This window comes from Megalops cyprinoides, chromosome 12, assembly GCF_013368585.1.
Source record: "Megalops cyprinoides isolate fMegCyp1 chromosome 12, fMegCyp1.pri, whole genome shotgun sequence".
In the NCBI taxonomy this organism is placed as follows: Eukaryota; Metazoa; Chordata; class Actinopteri; order Elopiformes; family Megalopidae; genus Megalops; species Megalops cyprinoides.
The window spans coordinates 9,626,087-9,651,316 of NC_050594.1; the positions used below are offsets into that span (position 1 = coordinate 9,626,087).

Consider the following 25,230-nt stretch of genomic DNA (forward strand, 5'->3'; position numbering starts at 1 on the left):
GAAGCCAACCTCATTCTAAAGTAAATGCAAACGTTAGCAATTACCATAATCATAACTACATGTCGCGACTCGATGGACTGTTGCCCAGAGATGCAACTGGACCCTATTTTGTTTCATTTTGGCCAAACTTGTGTCCATAAAGTGGAAATCACGTGACCCGAATGTTTCGTTTTCGTTGCTTGTACACCGAAACTTTGATGTTTATCTCGTAACCACGCCTAAGTAAATAAAACGTCAATGACAGATGGTACCATATAAAAGAGTAACATCGCCCCTCAGTAACACACAACAGATCTATAAGTCTCAAGGAAAGACTGCATCTAAAAGTGAATGATGTTCACATCCCAAGTTGTTTTTGTCAAGATGCTGTTGCAGATGTGCTTCAGCAGCCTGCACAGAGTCTTAGCCGGCGCTTGGGAGAAGGTGTTCGGCTGGAAGGGAATCAGCGGTGGAGGGGGACGAGCGGGGCGAGTGGCGCACCGGTCAGCGACACAGAGCCACATCAAAGCGGACGAGAGCGAAGCAGCCACCCCGAAAACACCCACTCCCACCAGCGTTAATTACCATTTCACGCGCCAGTGCAACTACAAGTGCGGGTTCTGCTTCCACACAGCCAAAACCTCATTTGTCCTGCCGATTGAGGAAGCTAAGAGGGGTTTACGTTTACTTAAGGAGGCAGGTGAGTTTGTGCGAAATCTGAGGACCTGTGACTATTTTTCCCTCTCACGAGTTGGAAGCTGAACGACGATCTGTTCCACCGCAAAATAATGCGTAGCCCAGTGCATGACATTTATTCCGCATTTATTTCTAAATTTGTCTCATAACGGTTTAATTGAGAACATTTGTTTTGCTTTGTCTGTTTTTAGATATAACAGCCTATTTTATTTATTAGGCCTCTCATTTATAAAATGTTATTAAATAACTTCTTAATAATCTTTACAGGAATGGAGAAAATCAACTTTTCAGGAGGCGAGCCCTTTTTACATGAAAAGGGGGAGTTCTTGGGGAAACTTGTGCAGTTTTGCAAAGAAGATCTTCGGCTCCCAAGTGTTACTATAGTAAGCAACGGCAGCATGATCAGAGAGAAGTGGTTTCAGAAATATGGTAAGAATACTTGTGAGCTCATTAGAATAGGCTACTTAATACAATGTTCCATTCACTCATGCTTATATAGGGAATATTCAAACACGGTTGAATTCTAAAATTTTGTAAGTTTTGTCGGAACGAAGGGTCTGTGTGTGTGTGTGTGTGTGTGTGTGTGTGTGTGTGTGTGTGTGTGTGTGTGTGTGTGTGTGTGCGTGCGCGTGTTTTCTCCAAGCAACTGTACGGCCGTCGTCTCCTTTTAATGGTACATTTCCCCAAAATGCAGCAATAATTTGTTTAATTTTGTCACAACATGTCAAAATTTAGTTAATTATTACACTTGGGGCAAGAACCATCAGAGTAATTAAGAAATTTAATTTGATACCGCTGTTTTATAGGGTGAAACTCATCTTCAACCTGCAATACCATAAAGTGACTGTAGGTGGAAGCATTGTTTTATCTAAAATGGTATGAAGGCTGAGACGCTCACCCTAACGGTAGCCTACTGTATAGGCTGTGTAGGATGGACTATGAATAGTTGCTGGACTGAACGTTCTATTGGTTTACTTGCCAATAGAGGTAATTATACATAATTTTCTGCCTCACAGGAGAATATCTGGACATTCTTGCGATCTCCTGTGACAGTTTCGAGGAGGACACCAACAAGCTGATTGGTCGGACCCAGGGCAGGAAAAGCCACCTTGACAACTTGTACAAAGTGCGGAACTGGTGCACGGAGTACAAAGTGGCCTTTAAGATCAACTCGGTGATCAACACGTTCAACGTGGACGAGGACATGCGCGAGCATATTTCAGAGCTCTGCCCCGTGCGCTGGAAGGTGTGTTTCGTAACCCGCCGCTCCGCGGTGGCAGACGACTTATTCCAAACGTTTAAGGACATCAGTATAATCATGCACTGCACAGATCCGCTAATCTCTGTAGTATATGGATCTGTTAGCTTAATCGTCTGTTTCTATTTTCAACCTATCGAAATGATATAAGTATCAATGGATTTGCATAGCAGCTGCTGTTACCTAGTATACTTGTTTATTTCACTTAACGACTTTACACGACAAAAGAATTCATAATAACCTGTCTCTCATTGCAGTTCTCTGTGTATTACTGTACTCTTGGTGTACAGTAAACAAGCGCTGTGGGAAAATAAAACTCCTATATATCTAAAGGACAGCCTTTGAATGGACTTACAAACGATGCCTGTAAATGCAATATTGCACTAAATATCTACCAAGTCTGGTATATAAAATGTGCATTTTATAGACCACTGACTCAGTATGTGTTTGGTAAGATAACTGAACCCTTTCCCTATGGTCTAGTTTCAACCACTGACCTTTGGCTGAGAACATACAGTGAATCTCAAGTGTGTTTCTGTGTGCCCAGGTGTTCCAGTGCCTGGTCATTGAGGGGGAGAATGCAGGGGAGAATGCACTGAGGGAGGCAGAAAGGTTCGTCATCAGTGACCAGCAGTTCCGGGACTTCCTGGATCGCCACAGTGACATTGGGTGCCTTGTCCCAGAGTCCAATCAAAAGGTGAGGGAGTGGCTGAGAGGACAGAATAATTGCATTATGCTGTCACTGAAAGGCAAGGGTGCAACAGTTGGCTGTTGTTTCCATAGAAACTGTTTCTATGTATACTATGTGTTCTATGAATGGAATGGTGGGACCCAATGATGGCATTGGTATGAGTCAGTGACAGCATTTATTCTATAACAGTATGCTGATATAAAACAAGGAAGACTTGTGTTTAAAAACAAGAGACTCCAGTGATTTCTGTAACTTATCTCTTCTTCTTGAACCATGGTCAGAAGGAGTTTATTTTTACAGTTCGGTATGATTACGGTCAGTAAGAGCTTGAAAGATGACACGGTTTTTAGAGTTCAATAGAGGAGAAATCACAAGGCCCAGGTGATTTCCTGTCTGGAGATGTGTATAAGCTGATCTGATTCTAGAACCCAAAAGGGACTGACATGATTGGTGGGAATGCTGCCACACAACAACAACAACAAATTAAAGGAGATTAATGGAGAGGTACTGAAATAGAACTGGCTCTACCTGGAAAGGACAGCCATGTGTTGGATGACTGGTGTAGGATGTGAGCTTGTAATCTGATGGTTGCAGGTTCAATGCCCTGCTTTTGCACATTTAAACAGGCAGCAGTGTAGTGTAATGGTAAGGAGCAAGCTCATAACCGAAGGTTGGCAGCTCGCTAAATATACATCGCTATAAATGGACAGTATGTACAAACTGTAACCTATGCCAGCAAATATAAAGTAATGCAATGAAAAAGAGTATATTTACCTGAAGAGTGTCATTACATAGCCAGATGTGTACATGGAAAACTGTAAAACCTAAGATACCAAAGTCCTCTAATATCTTTCTACACATTAATTCCATCAAACCACAGGTATTGAATCAACATGATGTCTCAGACACCAGTTTAGCTTTGGATTTGCTTTGTCTCCATGTTCACTATTTGATATCTACAAGTAAATATCTATATTATTAAGTACTTTAATATTGATCTTTTATCCACAATGTTGTGAACTGTTTTGTTTTCCTTCATTTTTCAGATGAGAGATTCATATCTCATTCTGGATGAATACGTAAGTCCCTCTGTCTTTTAATACCTTTCTTAAGATCAATATATAATCCATTTTATTTGCTTTTATTTGCGTTATTTGTCCTTTGAATTATGGATCTACTTCATTTACTGATTGTCAGCTGGGCCCATTTAACTAACTTGTATTGTGTTAATATTACCTAGATATGTTGTCTGCAAAAGTGTCAATACCTTTACCTTACATACCTTTACCTTACTTAAATATTAATATGAGCATCTGATTGGAGCTTGAAAACCAGCCAGCATTGCTCTATGAGAATGTAATCGCCAGGCAAAGCTTTTGTTTGGACCAATCAAATGGCAGGCTTATACTTGCTTACAATAAGCCTTACTGTAACTGAAAGGTAAACCTGGCGAGTGATTGGCTCCAGTCCTTGAACAAGGGGACTGGCTGTCATTGACATGAGCGCTTAAGTGGAGACACCCTCACCCACTCTGTGACTGAGTAAACGCATGTGGAAGAGAATGCGTTGGTACAACTGTTCTCTGTTATCAGAAGTGCGTGCCCTAATCCTTCTCTGCTTCCACCTCCTGTAGATGCGTTTCCTTGACTGCACAGAGGGCAGGAAGGACCCCTCGAAATCCATCCTTGATGTGGGGGTTGAGAATGCCATTCAGTTCAGTGGCTTCGATGAGAAGATGTTTCTGAAGAGAGGCGGGAAGTACACATGGAGCAAAGCGGATATGAGGCTGGAGTGGTGAACTGCAGAAAAAGGGCTGTCTGTGTGCACGTGTGTGTGTGTGTGATGTTTTAAATATGAGGAATATATAATAAATAATATATACGTAAAGATAACATGACCAATAGATTATCACAAAAACTTAAAAATACCATTTACATATAAAACAGAGCAATATACTATTATTCTAGAGCAGACAATTTTTTTACTAAATGAAGGGGATATGATTTTTAATATATTTTGTGGAATGAAGTATTGTATTTTATTACTTTGTAATTATTGTCTACTTTGCAAGAGTATTAAAAAAACGTGGGCACAAAAAGAACAAATTATATTATTATTGACACAAGTGTTAAATTGTCAGACTAACTTACTGTGTGTGCATGAAATATTTACATCCATTCAATGTGTCCACTTTTCTTTTTTTGCACAGTGGTTGTAATAGTTCATGAGGAATTTTGTAAATAATTTGTGTTTGTATTATAGGTGACTCAGTGTGTATTTATATACATTTTTGTATAATCACACATGAAAATGTGATTAGACTTATGTATTTTTATAAATGTTGTAAATGCTTCTTTAAGGCACCATTCCATTGTTTTTGAATAAAACTTCTGCTACAATTATACAGCTGTGGCAGTTTTTGTGTTTCAAAGTGTATTATTGAGTATTTTTGCTTATGCACACAGGTTCTTGCAATTCATCTTGCAATTTTGTTGCAATATTGCTTCATTGCTCCTGTAGTACTCTGTGCATAACAACCTGTGTGTTTACTTTTTCAAGTGTATTTCCTGCCCTGCTGTTTCATCATTTTGTGGCTAGTAAATATTGCAACATCCTGTGAATTTTGTTTTTTTAATTTGATGTTAATCATAATTCATGTTCTGAAGACATAAAAGAAAAAATAACCAGGGGTGCTCTTGGTCTGTGGCTACTGTATCAAAAGTCATATCTGCAAAAATGCAGATATCCACATTATATGGACAAGAGAATTCGGACACCTGACCATTACATTGTAATGGCATTGTATTCAAATACATATATTTTAATATGGAGTTGGTCCCCCTTTTGCAGCTATAACAGCTTCCACTCTTCTTGGAAGGCTTTCCACAAGATTTTGGAGTGTTTCTGTGGGAATTTGTGCCCATTCATTCTGTAGAGCATTTATGAGGTCAGGCACTGATGTTGGATGAGAAGGCCTGGCTTGCAATCTCCGTTCCAGTTCATCCCAAAGGCGCTTGATGGGGTTGAGGTCAGGGCTCTGTGCGGGCCAGTCAAGTTCTTCCACACCAAACTCATCAAACCATGTCTTTATAGTCCTTGCTTTGTGCACTGGGGCACAGTCATGTTGGAATAGAAAAGGGCCTTCCCCAAACTGTTGCCACAAAGTTGGAAGCATCGCATTGTCCAAAATGTCTTGGTATGCTGAAGCATTAAGACTGCCCTTCACTGGAGATAAGGCGCCTAGCCCAAACCCTGAAAAACAGGTGTGGCCAAATACTTTTCTCCATATAGTGTATGAAGAGGACTAGCCTTAACTCAGGCTGTTTGGGTCCGGACTGCTGTGATCTACCCACAATATCGTTGTGAACAGGTCCCTTCCAGGACTCGACATAAAACTGTGTGCTGTACTAATGACACTGTAATAGATGACAATTCAGAGGCATGACTCTGCCTCTGTGTCCTGCATTGGAATACTACTACTGTCGCCAGGGATTTCAGTTTAGTCTGTACCCTGGTTTCACCCAGTACTTTCGAGGGGCTTTCAGCACATGCAATTGTACTGATATTCAGACAATGTAGAACATCAGAATATACTGGATTGCACTGCAAATTGAACATTCTGGGTTTTTTTTTTTTTTTTTGTGGAAATTACAGTTAGGTAAATCATAAACAACAGAGATTGTTATAATAGAAATTGCAACATCTTGCTTGATGGATTTCAGCATAATTAAAACGCTGAAATACAAACTCAAACAGATATGAGCATCTAATTAACATTGTTGTGCGCTGTGTGTCTAGATATACTGGAATGTCCTTGGAAGGGTAAGAAGGTAAGAGTTAAAGTTTTGCAAGTGAAAGTAGAGTACTGGAAAAACCCGAAGGCCGTCTGTCCTCGATTTCGAGACAAGGTACTACTGCCGGTAACGCCTCTTTGCCAACAGGGGGCGCTCCCTTCGATTTTTAATTTTTTCTTTTTTTGTCTCGGAATTGCTGTCGGGCTCTTCAAAGCGTTCAACTCAAAACACTGGACAAATGGCGTCTTCTTTCCAGCGGGTCTTGCGGACCATCTGATTTTCCTAACTCTGTGGGTCTTTCTAGGTACAACAACAACCTCCAGAGGCATCGAAAATTATCCTGATGCAATAGTGTTGAAGGAATACAGTTATGATAGCGGAGCGGTTGTGACAAGGACGTTGACTAGTTGTTTCAGGGCAATCGGGCTACTGATCTTTTGAGCTGTGTAGCAAACGGTTAGCTGCACATCGGTGTGGAGCGGTAAGAAAACGCTATTTTCACATAATTTTGCATCTGGTGTACTTGTTATGAAACATGCGCTTATCTGTGTTGCTATGTAGTTAACAGTTGTAATATCCATCAGCCGTGGAATATGTGTCGAACTGTAACGTTACCGTTCTGTTTCCCCCCAGGTTAACCTCTCAAGTATTTTGTATTTAAATCTTTCATCGCTGGACATGGATGTCATGGATATATTAAGACGGATTTCTGTGAACATGCTGTGCGACACTTCACATCCTGCCAGTGTGCTACTAGAATAAACACACGTAGCCACACTCGGCGCGTCGCTTCATCTACCCGTTTAATCCAATTCCATTGATAATCTGAGGAAAACTCGGGAGATTTAGCAGATATCCTTGCTGAAAGATCGGATCACCCACTTTAACGAGGAACGGCATACGCTCATTACGTGCAAGAGCCCAGGTAACCAATGCTTTTTTTTTTTTGCTATCCCGCATAAGCCCAGTGTCCAGTATCTCCTGTTCTGTTTTCTGAACTGAAGGTTGCTAGTTAGCTAGCAGCGCCAGTTAATGTTGCAACTAGCTAGTTGTAGTGCATTTTTACAGAAATTAGTTACTGTGAAATTCTACTGGTTTGGTCTCCAGTTTCCGTTTTCCTCTGATGCAGATTTCCAACACATAGCCAGCTTTCTCGCCACTTTATTTGCCTCGTAATGTAGGTGTGCAGCTACCGTTTATGTTCATTTCCGTTGGATGTAAATCGCTTGTGCATGTTCTAAAGTTACCCTAAAAGAACTCCATGGTAGCTGCTCCAGCACGATATGCGCCACTGTGATCTGAGTCCGGATAGTATAGGTAGCAAGAGAGCTAGTTTAGTACCTTTGGGAAGAATTTAAAGGAGGTATATAAAGTCAGCAAGAGATACATAATGACAATGCTTGATACAGTGTAATGTAATAACGTTATTTCTGCAAAACAACCTGCATCAAGTGAAGAAAAGCGGAAATGTGTGACCTATGCTGTGATGTCACATTCAGTAGTTTGTCCGTCGGTAGTCGAGGCCCGTGTGTTCTTTGAAGAGGCCATTCACGTGAGAAACACAGAAACCATGGCCTTAAATTGTTCGTTCTTTTATGCAGTGCTCATATTTCGTTAAGTTGTAGCCTAGGTACAGATCTACCTGGTTTAGCTTTCAAAAATGTTGTGATGTGTGATGTTTCTATGTAATCACTGCTCAACCCGATAATCCTGATTGGACAGTGGATTAAGAAAGCATCGTGGTGCTTATTTTCTATTTCTAAGGCCGCTTTTGTCAGCAGTTTAACGCGTTTCTTCTCTGAATATTAACGCTGTACCATAAACAACTGCCAGATAGATACTGAGTGATACAGACTGTGACTAAGGGTCGGTTTTCCGTCTCCTTTACCTGGATTGGCTATTTGAATCACTGGCACTGTGTTATGAGATATTGTTCTAAATGTAAGCAGGTTTACGTAGACGTTATATCAGGGACGCAAGTAGTTTGCTGACCAGTAAGAATAAAAATGATTACCCACATCACAACAAACCATAAACCGAAGGTGTGCAACAGCAGGTATTTGGAATTTCATATTAAGAAACGAACGTCTCATTAAACCACATGTTGCAGTTCTATGGGGTCGGTTGCGCAGCGTTTGTCTGTAGCTAATTGTCACTTGGTTTCATTAGCCTGTACTCTGGGCGGGGGGGGGGGAAATGTCACGTTGGTGGAGATGGCATGGTGGTGGAGTTTGACTGCACACTGCGGTGTTTAAGAAATGCAGGTGTCTCTCTTGGTCTACATTCAGCAGTCCACCATAGTGGCGAGCTCACGGCCAGGGGAAGCCCTGTTGCGTTTTGCTATGATCCGTTCCTGGCGTCGAGATGAGCACGGTCACATGAGCTTGTCCTCGCAACGCTACCATGTTGTCGCGAAATATTATGCATATCCGTAAATTAACCACCAAGGAGACATGTTATTTGTTTTGTTGTACTTAAGAAGACCTTCCGCAAGGAATGTGTCGTCTACGAATGCGTATTCTTATTACAGGCGGTTAACCTTTTTGCATTGTAGCCCACAGAATGTCATCTAGTGGCAGTAATCTTGCCCGTGCTGCTGAGACTATAGATACTCCACTATACAATAGCAGCCTGTCTGTCACCATAGATACTATAAGGAAAGGAAATCTGATATGTGAAATGTGTGTCTACTGTCAGGAGATGTTGGGAGAGAGATCTGACTGGTGAGCATGTGGGAACACAGTGTTCATCCCCTCTTGTGCCTCATAATATGAACTCCCTTGATTGTCAGTCTAAAAATAACCAAATAACCACAGAGAGGGAAAGAAATGTGAACAGCAACACAGGAAAAAAAAATGGTTTGCTGTGACATTTGAGCCTGCACACGTTTAATAAGTTTGTTGCTGCTTATGAAAACGGAGAAGCTGAAGTGTAACGTTCACACTAGCCCGCACAGCTCAGTGTTCACCCTTGACCTGCTTCTAACCCAGGTTCTGTAAATATAGTGGTATCCCTACATACTTAAAATCTCAAGCTCCCTGCCATCACCCTCAACCATCCCCACCCCACACCAAAAACAAAGGCCTTTATGGATTAACTGTCACTCTGACCCATTTGGGTGAGAGTCAGCACGGAGTTCTGGAGATTTCAGTAAGGTTCCTTGGATTAGTTCCGCTTGACCTAAGGAAGCCCTGATGGGGATTTAGGACACTTCAGAAAAGCCAGAAGGATTGCGCTAGTTCCAGTCGCCCGTGCTGACTGTTTTATCTACAAGAGTCCATCGTATTGGCCATTATATTTGCCTGCAGCGTAAAAATTACATAATCATTATATTACGTTATTGGCATTTAGCAGACACTCTTATCCAAAGTGACTTACATAGGTTACAGTTTTTTACATGTTACCCATTTATACAGCTGGATACTTACTGAGGTAATTCTGGGTTAAGGATATTGCCCAAAAGCACAACAGCAGTGCCTCAATGGGGAATTGAACTGGCAACCTTTCAGTTACAAGTCTTGCTCCTTATCACTATGCTACACTGCCGTTGTTGAAATCTTTTTTTTCTCTCTCAATCACACCACAGATGTCTTTGTATTAATCTGTAGCCATTGAAATGCATGTTGGAATGTAGGAAAGGATACAAGAAGGTTGTCTGTTCAGTTTTCAGAACCCAGGTATTAAACTTTTCTTGAGCCCTACAGCAAGCTTCTGAATCTGAATTGGATCAGTAGATAACTAGCAGTGTTTACAATGTATTGAATGTGAGCTGTGTAACTGTCCCTGTAGAGGAGAATTGGTTAAGGGTAAGCAGACTAATGTTACCGGAAGTCCAGAACATTTTAGTTGTGTTAATGCACACAAAATATCTGCTCATCCAAATGATGAATGAGGGAATAGTATTTGGGGTATTTGTTTTGGAATGGGTGTGTTGCTCAAATACTAAACCATGAGGTGGTGATGTTTTATGTTGCTAATTCCAATGATTATGATGGAGTATTATATACTGACATCTTATACCCCCCCCCCCCCTTCCCCCCTGGGTGTTAGAGGGCCTCTTAGCATTTAACCTAATTCCTCTGGGTAGATTACATGGGAGAGCTCAGACACCACCTCAGCACTTACAAATTAAATCCTGCAGCTCCAACCGTGTTTGCTCTCAAAGTCATGGTCAGTGTTACAGTTTGGGAGTCTGAAAAGGAAAGCCTATGGTCTTAGCAGGGTTTTTTTTCTTCATATTTGTACATATTTGCACTATTGCTTGTATTGCAAGCACCTACAGTAGGATTGGCTACGTCTTTGCAGAGCACCAGCCAAATTGGATTTGCCGAGCGGAGGGGACTGGCCGAGCAAGGCAAAAGTGTTCCGTGCCAGCCGTTAACGTTTTCTGTTTTTGAGCACCGGAGGCACGCCGAAGGAATGAAAACAAACTTGATTCTCATGGCCAGCTCTTTGTCTCCCCGAGAAAGAGAGGGTTGGAAATAATAGAGGCATTCAGTGCCGGGCTGCTCGCTCTTTAAGGGCAGCAGCTCTGGATTTGCATTCGCGGGAAAGAATGCGTCTTTCACAGCCGTGACACGGCCCCCGTGCTCTGGGACCCGCTGCGCCCGCCAGCTCACCGCTTCCGCCTTGCGAAGTCCCTCCAGAACTCTGCGTGCCGACCTGCACGCACCTGTGCCGCCTGCCGCAAGAACGCAGGTAAATACCCCAGCCCTCCAGTGAGCAAAGTCCTTCTGACAAGCTTTGACAAACGCCCCTGCACCAGATGGAACAGCCTGGCTTCCAGTGAGTGAACTGTGTTACTTTACCTGTGCGACAGAGTTATGAAACATGCTTTAGTAATGGTGGCGAGTATGCTTTTTACAAAAAAAAAATAGTAATAATAAAGGTCACTCTTAATATGAGAAACATTGGTATGTTTTGGTTGGTCCACTGTACAGACATGCAGCCCAGAATCAAGGGCCACAACACATGGTCTGTCAGCGGGGAACATTTTCATAGGTGTGTAGATGTCAGAATGAGATTTAAGAAATGTCCATATTTATGTATAACAAGTTCTGCCTCTTCTTATTAAGATGAGGGACTTCTCAAAAAAGCTTGAGGCCAACACACTACTGTTGTAAAAAAAAAATGTATTGCTAGCCTAAAAAAGAGTCTGCTATGAGATGAAAATCACGGTTTCTTCAAGCAGCAGCAGAACTTCAGCACCACAGCAAGATGGGTCTCTGTTGAGCTTGCCGTACTTTTCAGTGATATAGACAGTTAATAGGCAATTATCCATGTTCATTCTCCAGGCATTTAATGGCAATAATGTGTGCTGTTTATGAACCTGATTGCGCAAGAAAGCACTGGAGTATGACGATCGGCTATGTATTTTACCATCAAACACAAGTCAAGTATGTAGTCTAAGGAGCTTTAGCTTAAGCTTGTGACTGCAGAGCCAGAAATTGGAAAGGAAGCAGTTGACTTAGTAATTAATGTGTAATTGCCCTGGGCTCCGTTGTTACCTTGCAAATCCAGTTAGAAGTCTTTGGTGGAAATACGCTCATAATCTGCTTCTGCCTGCAGAAATACATTTCAGGCAGTATTGCCGGAGTTATTGGCATGCGATGACTGCCATCAGAGAACACACTGGCTTTCTGTTTGCTTAACTTTTTCACAGGCATTCAGTCCATGTTGAACAGAAGACAACACAAGCTATTGCCTCTTGTACATCGAGAGGCTTCACCATACCTTATAAAAGGACGTTGTTATGTAACGGTGGACAGTATTGCTGTACGCTCTGAGACTGCACTGAAATGAGGGGGAAAGTGAGTTGCTCTGGAGTGAGATGAGCACACGTTAAGGCTAATAATTCATGGCATTTTTGCTTCCCGGGAGGGTCTTTCTTTAATTGTCCCCAGCTGACTGAGATGGCTTGTTCACATTTACTCTGAAGCATCTGGAATAATTTTTTTTTTTCCTGGGCTTTTCAGAATTTCCGAAATGCCTGAAGATGAAGTGATCATTGTCTCCTCCCAGACTCCCTCTTCCATAGGAATCTGTACCTTCCCATGGGTGGTGTCTGTGCTTAACATGATGCAGATTGTTCATTTGGTTGGCATGGAATCAGCCCCTGATGGAACTGTTACATGTGTAGGAGTACTACAAGTTTCTTTTCCAGCCTTTTTGATTGGGGTATTTGTTTGACGTATGAGTTGTGAGGGGAGTTTGGGTTAGCTGGTGATATACAGAAATCTATAGGAAAAGGGTGGGCTTCCAAGTGACTCAGCAAATGAAGGCACTTGAGCTAAGAGCAGGCCAAGCCCCCTGGTCTGAGTTTGAGACCTGGCGTGTCACCTGCCAACCAGGAGCCCACATCAGCAGGAACGTTGCCCAGGGTTTGATTGTTGGCACCCTGTGACTCATTCAGGCACCTTTGTGTGCCTGTGAGACTTCCTGGTGCACTGTGAGACTTGTAGTGTGGCAAAGAGTTTGTTTGGGTTGTGTTTGTGTTGGAAGACTGTTTTCAGGGTCTCACAAAGAGGCTGAATATATAATTGCCAATTTCAAAACAATGGGTGACAAAGGAGGAAAAATGCTTCAAAAAAGAAATTTAGAGGTAAAGCTGGTTGATAAAGGGCAGCAATATTTCAGCATCTGTCTTTAAGCACTGCAGAAGTTCTATTTTATTGGACAATTATAATTGATAAATATCAACCTCTCCAGAAGCTCAAGAGCGTTCAGTGTTCTACATATTTGGAACTGGCTGGGTCCGGTATGTGGAAGCTGTCAGCAAGAGGGGGTATGCCAAATGTGAAACTAGGGTGACGGGTACGATGAGTGGCACTGAGCTAAGCCCACAGATATTCCACAAGCCTCAATGTTGTGGCTGGGAAGACAGACCACATAGTGCCTTGCCTCAGCAGTGCAACATTGTTTGCCATGAATACGGTTATTGTAATTGACCATCCCTTATTGTAGGTGAGGGTACTGGTTCTGTAACCAGAAGGCTGCTCTTTCAAATGATCATTGGCTCCTGAGCTTAAGAGGAAGGAGACAGAAATGTTACTTTTACACAGATCATTGCTGTCAAACTTGGTGTGTTTTGCTCTGTCTTAAGCTCACCAGCCACCACTGGTGTCTGACCCCTAGAGCAAAGTCCTTGAATTGCGCATTGAGGTCTTCATTGAATATCCAGCTATTTGAGTAGGTCACGTCAGCTCATTGACCACAAAGCAAAAAAATTAATAAATAACAAATTAAATGCCAACCTAATGATTCACAGCGCCACATTGTATGAAAAGAAGTGCTGTGGCAGAATGGAAAAAAAATCGAAGTGGATTATGATGAATCTTATTTATTCAATGCCCAGGAGCAAAACGGAAAAATCAAAACCGACACAAAGCTATGTTATCTGTTTCATTTCATTAAGAATGTAAGTCGATGTTTTTGGCATCAAACAGAACTCTCAGATGCAGTCAAGCTGACCAAGGTCACAGCCTTTGCTGAAAATGAGCTGTGTTGAAAATGGGATCGTGGCCTCTGAAGTAAATTGGGGGGAAAAAAGTGTTTTCCTCAAATACACACAGGCGAAGATGCTGTTACCTGACTATTTGGACATGGAGGCCTGTCTTGAATTTAAAAAAATATATATAATATGTAAGAACATGTGGAACAATGCGTTCATGGGCTTCTCAAAAGCAAAGCAGAAAAATGTGTGCTCATATAATAGGACCTCTGGGGGAGGGGGGGTTGCTTTGATGAGATAAGTGCATTACTCATGGTTGTATAAAATGCACTCCCATCTTATGAAGTCCTTCGCTTTGTCCAAGACTGAAATGTTATGCTTTCAGAGCCTGTCCCTGAGTCAGGCTGCATTGAGAGGCTGACTGTGTGAGTGCATCAGGGAGACAGCATTAAGCAGAACCGTTTTCCTTGATGGGGAGGTGGTGGCTTTGCCCGTCTTACCCTTCTCTTATGCACCAGTGTTTGTGGTCAGGGCAGATCCGGGCCCTGACCAAGGCGATCGCTTGTCTCTTAACAGAAGACTCTCGTCCGAAAAGAGAAAAAGCAAAAAAGTGACCTGTTACAGGATGCCAGAGCTTGTGCACAGGTTGGAGCATTCTGAACCGCGTGCTGTAAGTCTTGAACCCAACCTGGTACTCTGTGCTTTCAGACAAAAGCAACATTAGATCTAGTTTCACTGTAGACTGAAACTACACACTAGTCTAAACTGAGTTTACTAAGTGTTAAGGCAAATTGGTTTGTGCCCGTAATGCTGTCAGTTGAATAGTTGTCCTTTTTCCTGATGCTTTTATGTGGTTTAGGCTTAAGTGCTTAGCACTTTAATGGACATGATGGGGTTGACATCTGCTCTAAAATTAAAACTTGGGCTTATGAATGGCTTGATCAGCTAAAATGCTTGTTCTGATGGCAGGTGGAGCCCTTTAGGGTTAGAGCCTAGTTGTGTCATCACCTGATAACAACCTAGTCCCCACAGTGGTGGAGCAAATTTGCTTCATTCTACTAGGGATATGGCTGGCTGGCTCCAAAAGATAGCTCTCTGTCCATAAAAAGTCACCACGACTCATTTGTAAAAACATGCAGAGACCCTATCGATATGTGGTTTGTGCTTTGCCACAATTTAATTAGAAATTGAGTGAAAACCAAGGCTTGCAATTTTAGAACTTTCAAGCAAGTTATCCTTCACTGAAAGCATTCCTGAGCCATTGCCTGCTTGTGTTAGTTTCATTTTAGTTGTTTCAGTGCTGACTCCAGAACTGACGACTGCTGCAGGTACGAGACACAGGTGAGGCAGGCAGGCTGTCCCGGAGGGAGGAGGAAGAGGAGAAGAGAAGCCGAGAGACACGTTTTGCCAGAGCAGAGTCTGAAAGCGAACGCCGTCCCGTGGAATAAGCAGGCGCGGCCCCCTGAAGTGGAAATAACTCAAATCTGTCCTCTGAGCCGCCAGACGCCATTGTTTTAAATGGACCTCTTTATGCCAAGCACAGGGCTCTTCACAGGGAGGGATCTGGCCCTGTTTCGCATCTTTTTTAGTCCCTCATAACTGCGCGTTTGAGGCCCGGTGTGACAGCTGAGGGATATTTGCGATACACGTGATGAGGCTTTCCATGGCGGGGTCTGAAACGTGGCGCTGGTTTTCTGCCCAGACCGATGGCCTCAGTGGGAGTGCCTTTGTTAAAAAAGAAACATCTCTTTGTTTTAAGGCCCTGTTCAAGAGACATTCTCCAACCTCCGAAATTCCTGCAAAATAACAAAATTGTGTTACTTTTGTGCAAAATGATGGGTCACGCACTGCAAATTAGGGCCCTCTGCCCTAAGTCCCCGCCTTGAAAAAGTTCGCCTGGATCACGGTGTGACACGGGCGTCTGTGTCCAACATGACTCAGCTCATTTAGCACCTTGATTATATTAAAGGAGCACAAAAATTCAGTCCTCAGTGTCTTTTATGATATGTTGTTGCTTATATGCACAATTGAGCATTTCAGAATGCATATCTGTATTCTTAGTAAACCCTACTGAAAAGAAAGCAGCTTTTTTTCCACGGACAGACAGTGCTGTGATCACCGAGAAACACCTGGGATCACGTCATGGATTAGTTTCCCTTTGCTGCGATGGATTTCTATCTCGAGTGTTTTGGAAAAGGTTACTCTTGAGTTCAGCGCAAATGTGCGAAAAACATCTCTGAATTGTCAGTCATCTAAAATTGTAAGTAGGGTCTGCTCCAAATATTGCTGTTTGTGAGCTGTTCAGGCAACATGTTCTTGTGTTTTCTTTTGTTTCTGTGTTTCTGTTACTGATTGCTGTGTGTATCGGTTACTTGCCTTTAGTTTTTGGTGCCATTATGCTGTCTCAAAACTAGCAAGGTTACAGTCATGGTTAATATGGTGTGGTTTAAATAGGTCTGAGATGTAGGCTGACCTTATTTTTAGTATTAAGCTGCATGAGCATCAAAGCTTGTGTATTTAAAAAGGAAGATTGTAATGTTCTTGGAATGGCTCAGATATCAGTAGATATTTTGATTCTGTGGTCTTCACCCTGTCGCCCATTCTCCCATGCCTGTAACAGTTTCCCTTTTTAGTTACATTTTTCTCTGCCGTTAACCCCTGTTCTGCAGAAAAACCTCCCGTGCCTGTATCAGTGTGTGGGGTCTGCACGGTTACCATTGTGTAGAAGCTGAAAAGCAAATCTTGCTTCTTCAGCAGGCTGAATTGGCCCCCATTGTAAGGGGTGTGTAAATGTCGACTCTAGTTTTGTTCTGAAGTTTGAATTTTTTGGCAGGGTTTTGTATCTCTCGGTTCACTCTGAAGAAAAGCTCAGGGCTACAGCCTGGCCTGTTGGACCATGGTCAACCAGATGTTGAGGGTCGGGTTTTAGATCTGCAGGACAGAGTTCCAGAATGTTCTTTCAGGCGCGCTCGCGCCTGTACTCGTCATATATCTCAAGCATATCAAATTTACATTTTTGAAGGGAATTCTCCCTCAGCGAAGTATCCTATCTGGCTCATTCCCTTTCCGGGCACTAGAACAGAACCCGCACTGTGGCTGGGGCAATGCAGGTGCTGGAACCAGCGAGCTCTCTGAACGGGCACAACGAGGGCCTTGTTGTGCCCTCTGTGCAGGTCTGTGCAGTCACTTTTCATATTGTAGAAATAGGCAAATTAACGTGTAAGTAAGTCCATAAAACTGTGTTTGAAATACAATTTGCCATTTCACCTGGGAAGTTCAAATCCTTGGGGGATAGGACATAATTAGACATTACTGCACAAATCACCAGTGTTCATGGGCGAGTTATGGACTAAAAAAATCATAATGATACCATTGTGTTATTGTATTATCACCATGGTAATACAGTGGGTTGGTACCCTCTGGAAAAGATTAACTTCTGTCCAGTCCTAGCCAATGCAGTTTGTAAATATTAAAAAAAAAAAAAAACATTAATATTAATATTGTGTCATTTGTCAGACATTCCTTGTAAGTTGCTCTGGAAAAGAGCAAGTACACATTGCATCTAATAAAACTGCATGAAAGATGGTACACACAGGACTGACCTGACCACATCTAAACTTGCATCAGCTTGTTATGAAGTGCTGTGATAACCAGCGCACCTGCACGGATGCCACAATACACATGTGCAATGTGAAATACCCAACAGTAAAACTGCACTGTATGCTTTGGTAAGGGAGCCAACGTGCGGTCTGAAGAGGTGGATCTTCCTTTCACCACTTACACCATAAGTAATGCTGCTTTGTTGGGCAGGATCCAACAGGCTGTAGTCTTTGAACATCTGCCTAATTTTTCTCCTGAGGTAGTGGTCTTCCCATGCTCATGTGTGCTGACATAAACACACACACACACACACACACACACACACACACACACACACACGCATGTGCATTCACATATGCATGCATACAGACCGGTATAGACAGACACAAACACATGCACACACAGAAAGTAGATGGAGAGAAGAGGAGGAAGGGAGAAGACAGAGATGCACCATGGGGTGATAATAGACAGATATGACTGATACTGCACCCTCTACTCCTTTCCTCTCATGCTTTCCCTTCCTTTTCCATCCTCCCTCTCTCTCTCTCTCTCTCTCTCTCTCTCTCTCTCCCTCTCTCTCTCTCTCCCCCACCCCCCCCCCCCCCCCCCTTGTATTGGCAGATGGTGAGGAGTGGAATTGCCACTTCTGAATTTCCATCAGGTTTTGCTGTTCAAAAGGGGTTTTTATCTTAATAAAGTCCGTCTAAACTAATGATAAAATAATCCTTCTAAAGTCATATGGAACATCGTGCCTGTATTTCATGTTGGGCACATTGTAGCCCCAAGCTGATATTCTCAGCGAGTTTCTTGTCGACCTTTGCGCTGTTTTTTTTTTTTCTTTTTTTTCCCTCAGCTGAGAGAACCGGCTCTTTGTGAGCGATAATTCAAATGTTGAGGAATGCAGAGACGTTCTTGTTGCAGCGAATTGAACTGAACCGATTGAATGCAGCTGCGCCTCCTCCCTTGGAATTATCAGCACACAGCTCATCACAGAATAAGAGCTGACACAGTGGATTTTTTTTTCTTTTCAAACTAAGGGTTTCTTTTAGATCCAGTGGAAGATTTGGGGACTGGTAACTGCTACATATCTCAACTGTCCTCCGTTATTGCTGATTTTTATGGTGCCGTTTTAGATATCTGTTAAAAATAGTGATCGTGCCCTGCCTTCGACGGCAGGCGTTTCAGAGGAAAGTCTTACTGTTAATAAACATGACCGTTGTAAATCAGAATATAATCTACGAATGGCATATATTACGGGAGAATAACTACATGAATGTATAATGTAAGGTATCATTGTCTTTCATCCTTCAGCTCCTGCTGAATGCAAGAAAGACTTTGTTACATGTAAGCTCATTTACGTCACCTTGTCACAAATGTAAACAAGCTTTAAAGGGGTTTAGTCACAGATACTATGTATTATGACTTGGCTACAGAGTTCCTTTCATCCTCTGTCTAGGAGTTTCTGGTTGGTAACAGGAGGTTATGGCGCTACTTGCGTTGCTACGATAGCTATGCATGTTTTGTTTTGGCCACGCCCCTTTGTTAATATTTACAAGGGGGCCAGCCAGTCAGGACAGTTACAGTCACAGGAATGGTAGAAACAGAACATTCCATGTGAAACCCAGTGGAGCTGGATATCTGGCCGGTCTAGAGAATGTCTGTGTTTTGGTGTGGCTGCCACCATGAGAGTGGTTGCCAAGGGTGCAAGAGTCTGGATGCACTGCATGGGTCACTAACCGCACAATAGCCACATTGGGATGCAGTAACACACTTTAGTCAAGGTAATAGCCAATAATGCAAGTGTGTACTTGTACAGGTGACTCAGAGAGGCTGACACAGAACAGCATGTTGTGCAAGTCATTTTGTCACCCTGCAGTTTAATTCATATTGAGGAGAGATAATGGTATCAGATCCACTCCAACTGGCAAGCAAAATTTAAAAACCGCCAAGGCCTCGAAATCCATTCTGAGAACAGGCCATACACCTAGCGCCTCGAAATGACTACTTAAACAAAACGATAGCCAGAAGAGTGGCAGAATAGATGAAGGTATAGCACCTTTTCAAGTGGCACTTGAATGGCTGAAAGCCCTGTTTTGGTCCTGTTTCATTCATTCTCACAGCATAGTGAAGGCCTTCCCCAATCATGCTCAGCCCTGCCCACTCCCACGCTTTGTCGCAGAACATGACGTTGGCATGTGTCACTACATGTCATGTTCTTCCCCTCCCCCATAGATTCTAAGCCAATCAAGATCAAAGGATGTGAACTGCAATTTCACAGCCAGCCATACAACACAGAACTTTGTGGGGCTGGTGAGCTCACCGAAACAGGGAATGGAGTCGCTGCATGTGGCATGCTCATAGATGTGGTCGCTTGATTTAAACTTCGTTCAGAAACTGCAAAAATAGATGAACTCTGTATCCAAGGCAGCAGGATAATTATGGGATGCCTGGCTAAAGCAGCCTCAAGCTGCATTGATGTAAAACCATGGAAACACCCAACCAGAGGAAGTAGACTCTTTTGTCATTTTTCAAGCATTACACTGAATTATGCAACATAAATCAAAGCTATTCCTTGCATTTGCGAAAGCTCTTTTTATGTAAGGTATTTAGCATACAGCTACCATGAAAAACAGATCTTTTCATGGGGTATTTTTAATAAATAGGTAATGAATTGTAAGGAGTAGGAAACTGGTAGGTCTTCCAATGAGCTTCTCAATATTTGGTAATTTCAGTGTTAAATTGGTTCCCGGCTGGCTCTATATAGTAGAGTTTATGCATTAAAGTTCCAGAAGGCCTCTGTAGCCTAGATGCGTTCCATAAACTTTGGCTGCTGTTCAGCCTGGTATTAAGTAGGAGGCCATTGACTAGAGTGTCAGTCTTATGATGGGGTCATGTGAAAGTAGTAGGCCGGCTGGGTATTTCCACCGTTGGACGTTGATAAAGGCTAAATGATGAAAGTTGCAGAAGAAGAGTTGGATTTTGTTGCCTTGAGAAATCTTTTGTTCGTCTGTGTCATGTGCATCGTGTGCACAGTTGGCTTTTGCCACAAGTCACCGTGAAAACCAGGACAAAGTTATCATCTACTGTTGATTTCCCCCCCCCCCCCCCCCCCTTTTTAATCTTCTGACTGTATTGGAGATGTGTGCCAAGAACTTTACCTTCTGGTCCCACTTTCTATGCGTATGCTCTGCTGCCTTAAGGAATTAATGATGTGCTCTGGAAGACCTAGTTTCCATTACACGTTAGTCTCTCTGTATGTAAATTTTAATATAGCGACATATGTCATTAAATATGGGCATTCTGATATGAGACTATAGAAGCAAAAAAGAGAAAACTTACAGATGAAATCACAAGGTAATTTACTATGAAAATATATAATGGGGAATGGCCATAAAATTTCATTCGCAACTCTCACATTTTTGCCCATCTTTTAATTACACAACTTAGCTACACTGCAAGAAGAGAGGAATGGTTTTAACCATTCTATTCTTAGCTGTATGTGGAAAAAGGGAGCCTCTCCTCTTGCCATTCAAGCACAGGAAATTTGATTAAATGAGGATAACATCAGATCAGGGCCTCAGACTTAATTACAGTCCTCATGACAGGACTGTCATCATTATCATAATCATAGCTGTTGTTATTGATATCATCATCCAGTGTAATATCATAATCCTGTCACGTTCAGTTGTTACTGTAAGGTCAACATGACACCAGACACTGTTGAGCTCATCATAGGCTTGCACATGATTTCCCGAAGGTATTGTGATTCAGAACTGTTGCAAACATAGATTCAAGAACAAATGTAATTATTAGATATTAGATATTAATAGTAGATTATTTTGAGCTATTGTGAGCTGTTTACAGAAGAAGATTGTCGTGGCTGCCTTTTTCACACTATCACCTGTGTATTCTTTTGCTGTTAGCAAACTAAATGGTAAAGAGCTTGGTGGAGATGAAAGGAAGCCATTATGGAACAGTCTACAGTCATTTACAAAATGAACTTAATGGACTCTGCTTTTGTGTGTGCTCCCTGGGGATCATTTTCTAGCAGGTTTTTAACAGAAATGTGCTTCATGCTCCAATGGGAGGTACACATCAAATTATATTTTGTCACGCAAGCTGCTGTTCACCCTTTTTCAGTGAACAGGTTGTGCGTGATGCATCCATAATTTCAAAAAGGGACAAAGAAAAAGATATAGACATGCTAAATGTGTAAAAATGAGCCGTGCCACGTGTCTTTGGCAATGGGCTCTGACTGTGCTCCCTGTGCTGTTTTTTTTTTTAGGAGAACCACGCAGGGTAGCGTTGTTGGCAGATTCAACCCCCAGGCTCCCTCCTTCTGCTTGTGTCAGTGATGATGACAGGCAAGCTGAAAAGAGCTTTCCTAATGTTTCAGACACTAGCGTGGTGCCTCAAGGTAGACAGGGGTGGCGTTGGTGTGAGGAAGGCACGTCTCCTCTGGGTGTTAAGGGTTCCACTCTGATATTGGAGGGAGGCGGTTGGACCTTTTGATTTGTCTTCTAAATGCCTTTGTTGTGACATGGCCTTCGACCTCATCCTAGAATCCGGGGACATTTTTTTGTCCACCGAAACGATGACAAGCCCCCCGTGCACTTACTTTGTCATGGAATTTATTTGTTAGTGAATTTTCTGAGGCTGTGTGAAGTCAGTTTACATATTTCATCCAGTGCGTGTGGGGATGCTCAAAGCCTCAACAAAACCATTGCACTTTCTCCATGTAACTGAGGAGCCCAACATTTGGAATTACTGTGCATAAGCCTTAAGAGTGTCCTTGGTGGTGTGTGTGTGTTTGTGTGTGTGTGTTGTTTGTTTGTTTGTGTGTGTGTGTTTGTGTGTGTTTGTGTGTGTGTGTGTGTGTGTGTGTGTGTGTGTGTGTGTGTGTGTCTGTATATCTGTGTGTGCTTTCAGCATGGGCTCAGAAAAACACAGGAATGGTTCTACTCCCTGCTAATGCCAGAGGCAGGCTAGAATCTTTTTTTCCTCCCTTTTTCTTTCAATTATAGCGTTGCATGCAAGGTGTCCTCGCTTTAATTTAAACTCGCAGTGGGGCGGCGGTGTTTCTATAAAGCGACTATGAAGGCTTATGAATATTTATTCCTTGTCATTTAGCGCTGCTTCAACTGGGGCTCATTTTTCTGCTCAGGGCAGATTTGAAGCTTCTGAGGGCGGGGTGAGTATGGCAGTTTGAAACAGAGCATGGCCTGGAATGCCTCAGTTTTTCCCTCAGATGGGAGAGAGCCAACAACAGCAGGGGACTGCAGTGCGAGTTCACGTGTATTTGCACACATAGGCCTGTTTGTGTGAGTTGTGCGTACCTGCATGCGTATGCGTGCGCCTGCATGTTCATGTGAGCGTGTGTGCCCACATGCGCACATGCACACATGCACGGGTGCATATGTGTGCCTGTGGGATGGGGGGGGGGGGGGCATGTCCCAGGCGTGGGCACTGGCTGTGCCCCAGTTTCCTGGGCCCACGTCCCTACCAGCACAGCGTCCATTGCACGGGTGGGAGGGATTCACAGCCCCATTTAAAAAAAATAAAAATAGCCTCCGCTCTGCGGTGAACGAGCGGGCCCAGTGATCATCACCGAGCAGGGGCTCGCTGCCTGTCTGTCTGCCATCAGTGACAGTGTTAACCCCGATGTGCCCAGGACTAAAAGAGAGAGGGCTGAAAATAAACAGCCACTAAATCCCATGGTCTTATTCATTTGGGTCAGTTGGCTGATCGGCTCCAGTCAGTCAGAGACCTGGGTCACACAGGCTACCTGAAAACCCATTTAATTATGACCAAGACACTGGTAGGGTCTTGTGCACCGTAGTTAAATGTTGTGAGCAATTGAGTGAGTGGTTTATTAATTTATTCATATCCCTCATTACATAGGAACACAAACATAACAGAAGAAATGTGCATCTTGGATCTTTATACACTTTTTTAATATTATACTTTATTTGTGAATAATACAGCTTTATAGCTTTGTACAGAGCAAATTTTGTTCCACAAACACCAGTGTTACAGAATCAGAGGAGCAAAAAAGATTAGGTACTTGACATAGTAATTAGCCATGTTTTGTAAGTGGCCTGAATGGTTTCCAAACCTAACAGTGAAACCTCATATTGAATATGGACCTGCTGGACTTCTGTGCCAGGCTCAGACCAGGGTTCACAATGTTATAATGCAAAAGTAGGTCCCGCAGTAACTGGGAATCAACGGGCAGGGTTATTTTAGGACAGCTGTGGGGCCTTCGGTGGGACGGACCAACTAAGAGCAGGTGGATATCCCGCTGAGAGCGCCTGCCCTCGGGGTGGAGACTGGCAGGCTGGCATTGTGATCGAGCTGTCACTCACGCTTCGAAGCTCCCGTTATGGGAGGAGGGGGCTGACCACAAACATATGCTCCGTTTCTGCAGCATCCCGTCGAGGAACGCAGGGGGCAGGCAGAGTGGTGCATTGGTTAAAGAACCAGATGGTTACAGGTTCAAGTCCCTGGTGGGATGTTGCCATAATAGCTTTGAGTAAGGTGAAGCAGTCAGTTGTAAGCAGTGTAGGTTGTGCGGGATAAGGATGCTGTTAGGATGGTGTGACAACACAGCACAACAGACACACACATTTTTGTTTTGTTTCTTTAATTTGGTAATTGCTGCTGACTTAAACACACGGCTAGATTTAGCCTTCCTTCCAGTTCCTTCCTTCCTTCCTATACAGGTGAGCTTCCGACCAGATGAGGAGGATATACAAACTATGATGGCGAATTTGAAATGGAGAAGTTTCATGACTACTGTTTTTAGGTTTGTTTGTGGTGAAACAGACACTATCTTTTTTTGGTGGCCAGACAATGGTCAGTGTTTGTAGGGGCTACAACGATCTCAGTCGTTTTGATGGCAGCGTTTGTTTTTGTCTGTAGGCCGTATATAGCTTGTTTGGGCCTACAACGACCTTAGGGCAGGGTCGTTTTGCATTATGCTGCTCGTTTTCGTGGGGACTCGCTAACTTGCGTTTTGGAGCCGCCGAGCCGTGTCAGTTCCCTGATGCCGAATAAACCACCGCTGTGACTCCAGCAGCTGTACTGTCCGAAGGAAGGCTGACTGGCGAGGAGATCCCGAGCGTCGGGTGAGTCAGTAACTTCATATTAGTTATCTGGTGTTTGGGTGGTTGGCATCGTTCCACTTTTAGGGTTGTTGTTTTTTATATACTCAAATAACACACACTCCAGTTCGGCTAGCTGTTCCCTACCTGTACGGGTTTATGTCTTTTTGGCATGGAAGTTTGCACACTTTTTTTCCTTTATTTGCGCTATGATAGGCTTGTGTGTTGCTGCAAGTCCGCTGTAGCTAGCTCCTTCGGAGATGATTTGGTGGTTTCGAATTGTTGGCGAGTTGTGTCCTATGAATATATGTGGGTTTCATCGCTGGCGAGCTAGCTGACTAGCAGTGCGTAACGCCAGCATTATGAACTGGAACGAGCATGAGCCATGAGAACCAGAATGAGTTTGTACGGACATATCTCAGTTACCGCCGGAAGAGACAATGCTATTGCAGCCATATTAGTAAGGTCAAACAATGGGCACACTTTTTTGGTTTAGTTTATTTAGTCTTCAAGGCTATAGTTTCGGGCAAGAGAAGGAGCGTGGAAAGCACTGTTTTTTGTGGCGAGGCTATCCAGTGTTTGTAGGAGCTACAACGATGTCTGTCGTTTTCTATTACGCTGTTCGTTTTCGTGGGGACTCGCAAAAAAATGCATGTTGG

The 25,230-nt window shown here is 43.1% G+C and overlaps 2 protein-coding genes across 2 annotated transcripts in view; both read left to right on the forward strand.

Moving 5' to 3' along the window:
* Positions 1-306: 306 nt before the first annotated feature.
* rsad2 (radical S-adenosyl methionine domain containing 2) lies at positions 307-4,428 on the forward strand. The gene is made up of 6 exons (XM_036542591.1): positions 307-679; positions 943-1,104; positions 1,692-1,921; positions 2,481-2,630; positions 3,671-3,703; positions 4,258-4,428. Exons 1-6 carry the CDS (start codon positions 331-333, stop codon positions 4,420-4,422), a joined length of 1,089 nt encoding a protein of 362 aa, XP_036398484.1. The 5' UTR covers positions 307-330; the 3' UTR covers positions 4,423-4,428.
* Positions 4,429-6,590: 2,162 nt separating this feature from the next.
* rnf144aa (ring finger protein 144aa) overlaps positions 6,591-25,230 on the forward strand; it is a 40,015-nt gene continuing 21,375 nt past the window's right edge. Inside the window, exons 1-2 of the mRNA XM_036542854.1 lie at positions 6,591-6,899; positions 7,052-7,343. The gene's annotated coding sequence lies outside the window, so the exon portion shown is untranslated. The remainder of the gene's footprint in view (positions 6,900-7,051; positions 7,344-25,230) is intronic.

What these genes read in the sequence shown, in the direction of transcription:
- rsad2 (XM_036542591.1), top strand. Translation starts at nt 331, where the DNA reads ATGATGTTCACATCCCAAGTTGTTTTTGTCAAGATGCTGTTGCAGATG. An exon ending in TCTGCCCCGTGCGCTGGAAG is followed by an intron (nt 1,922 to 2,480) that starts GTGTGTTTCGTA and finishes CTGTGTGCCCAG; the next exon opens with GTGTTCCAGTGCCTGGTCAT. An exon ending in TCCCAGAGTCCAATCAAAAG is followed by an intron (nt 2,631 to 3,670) that starts GTGAGGGAGTGG and finishes TTCATTTTTCAG; the next exon opens with ATGAGAGATTCATATCTCAT.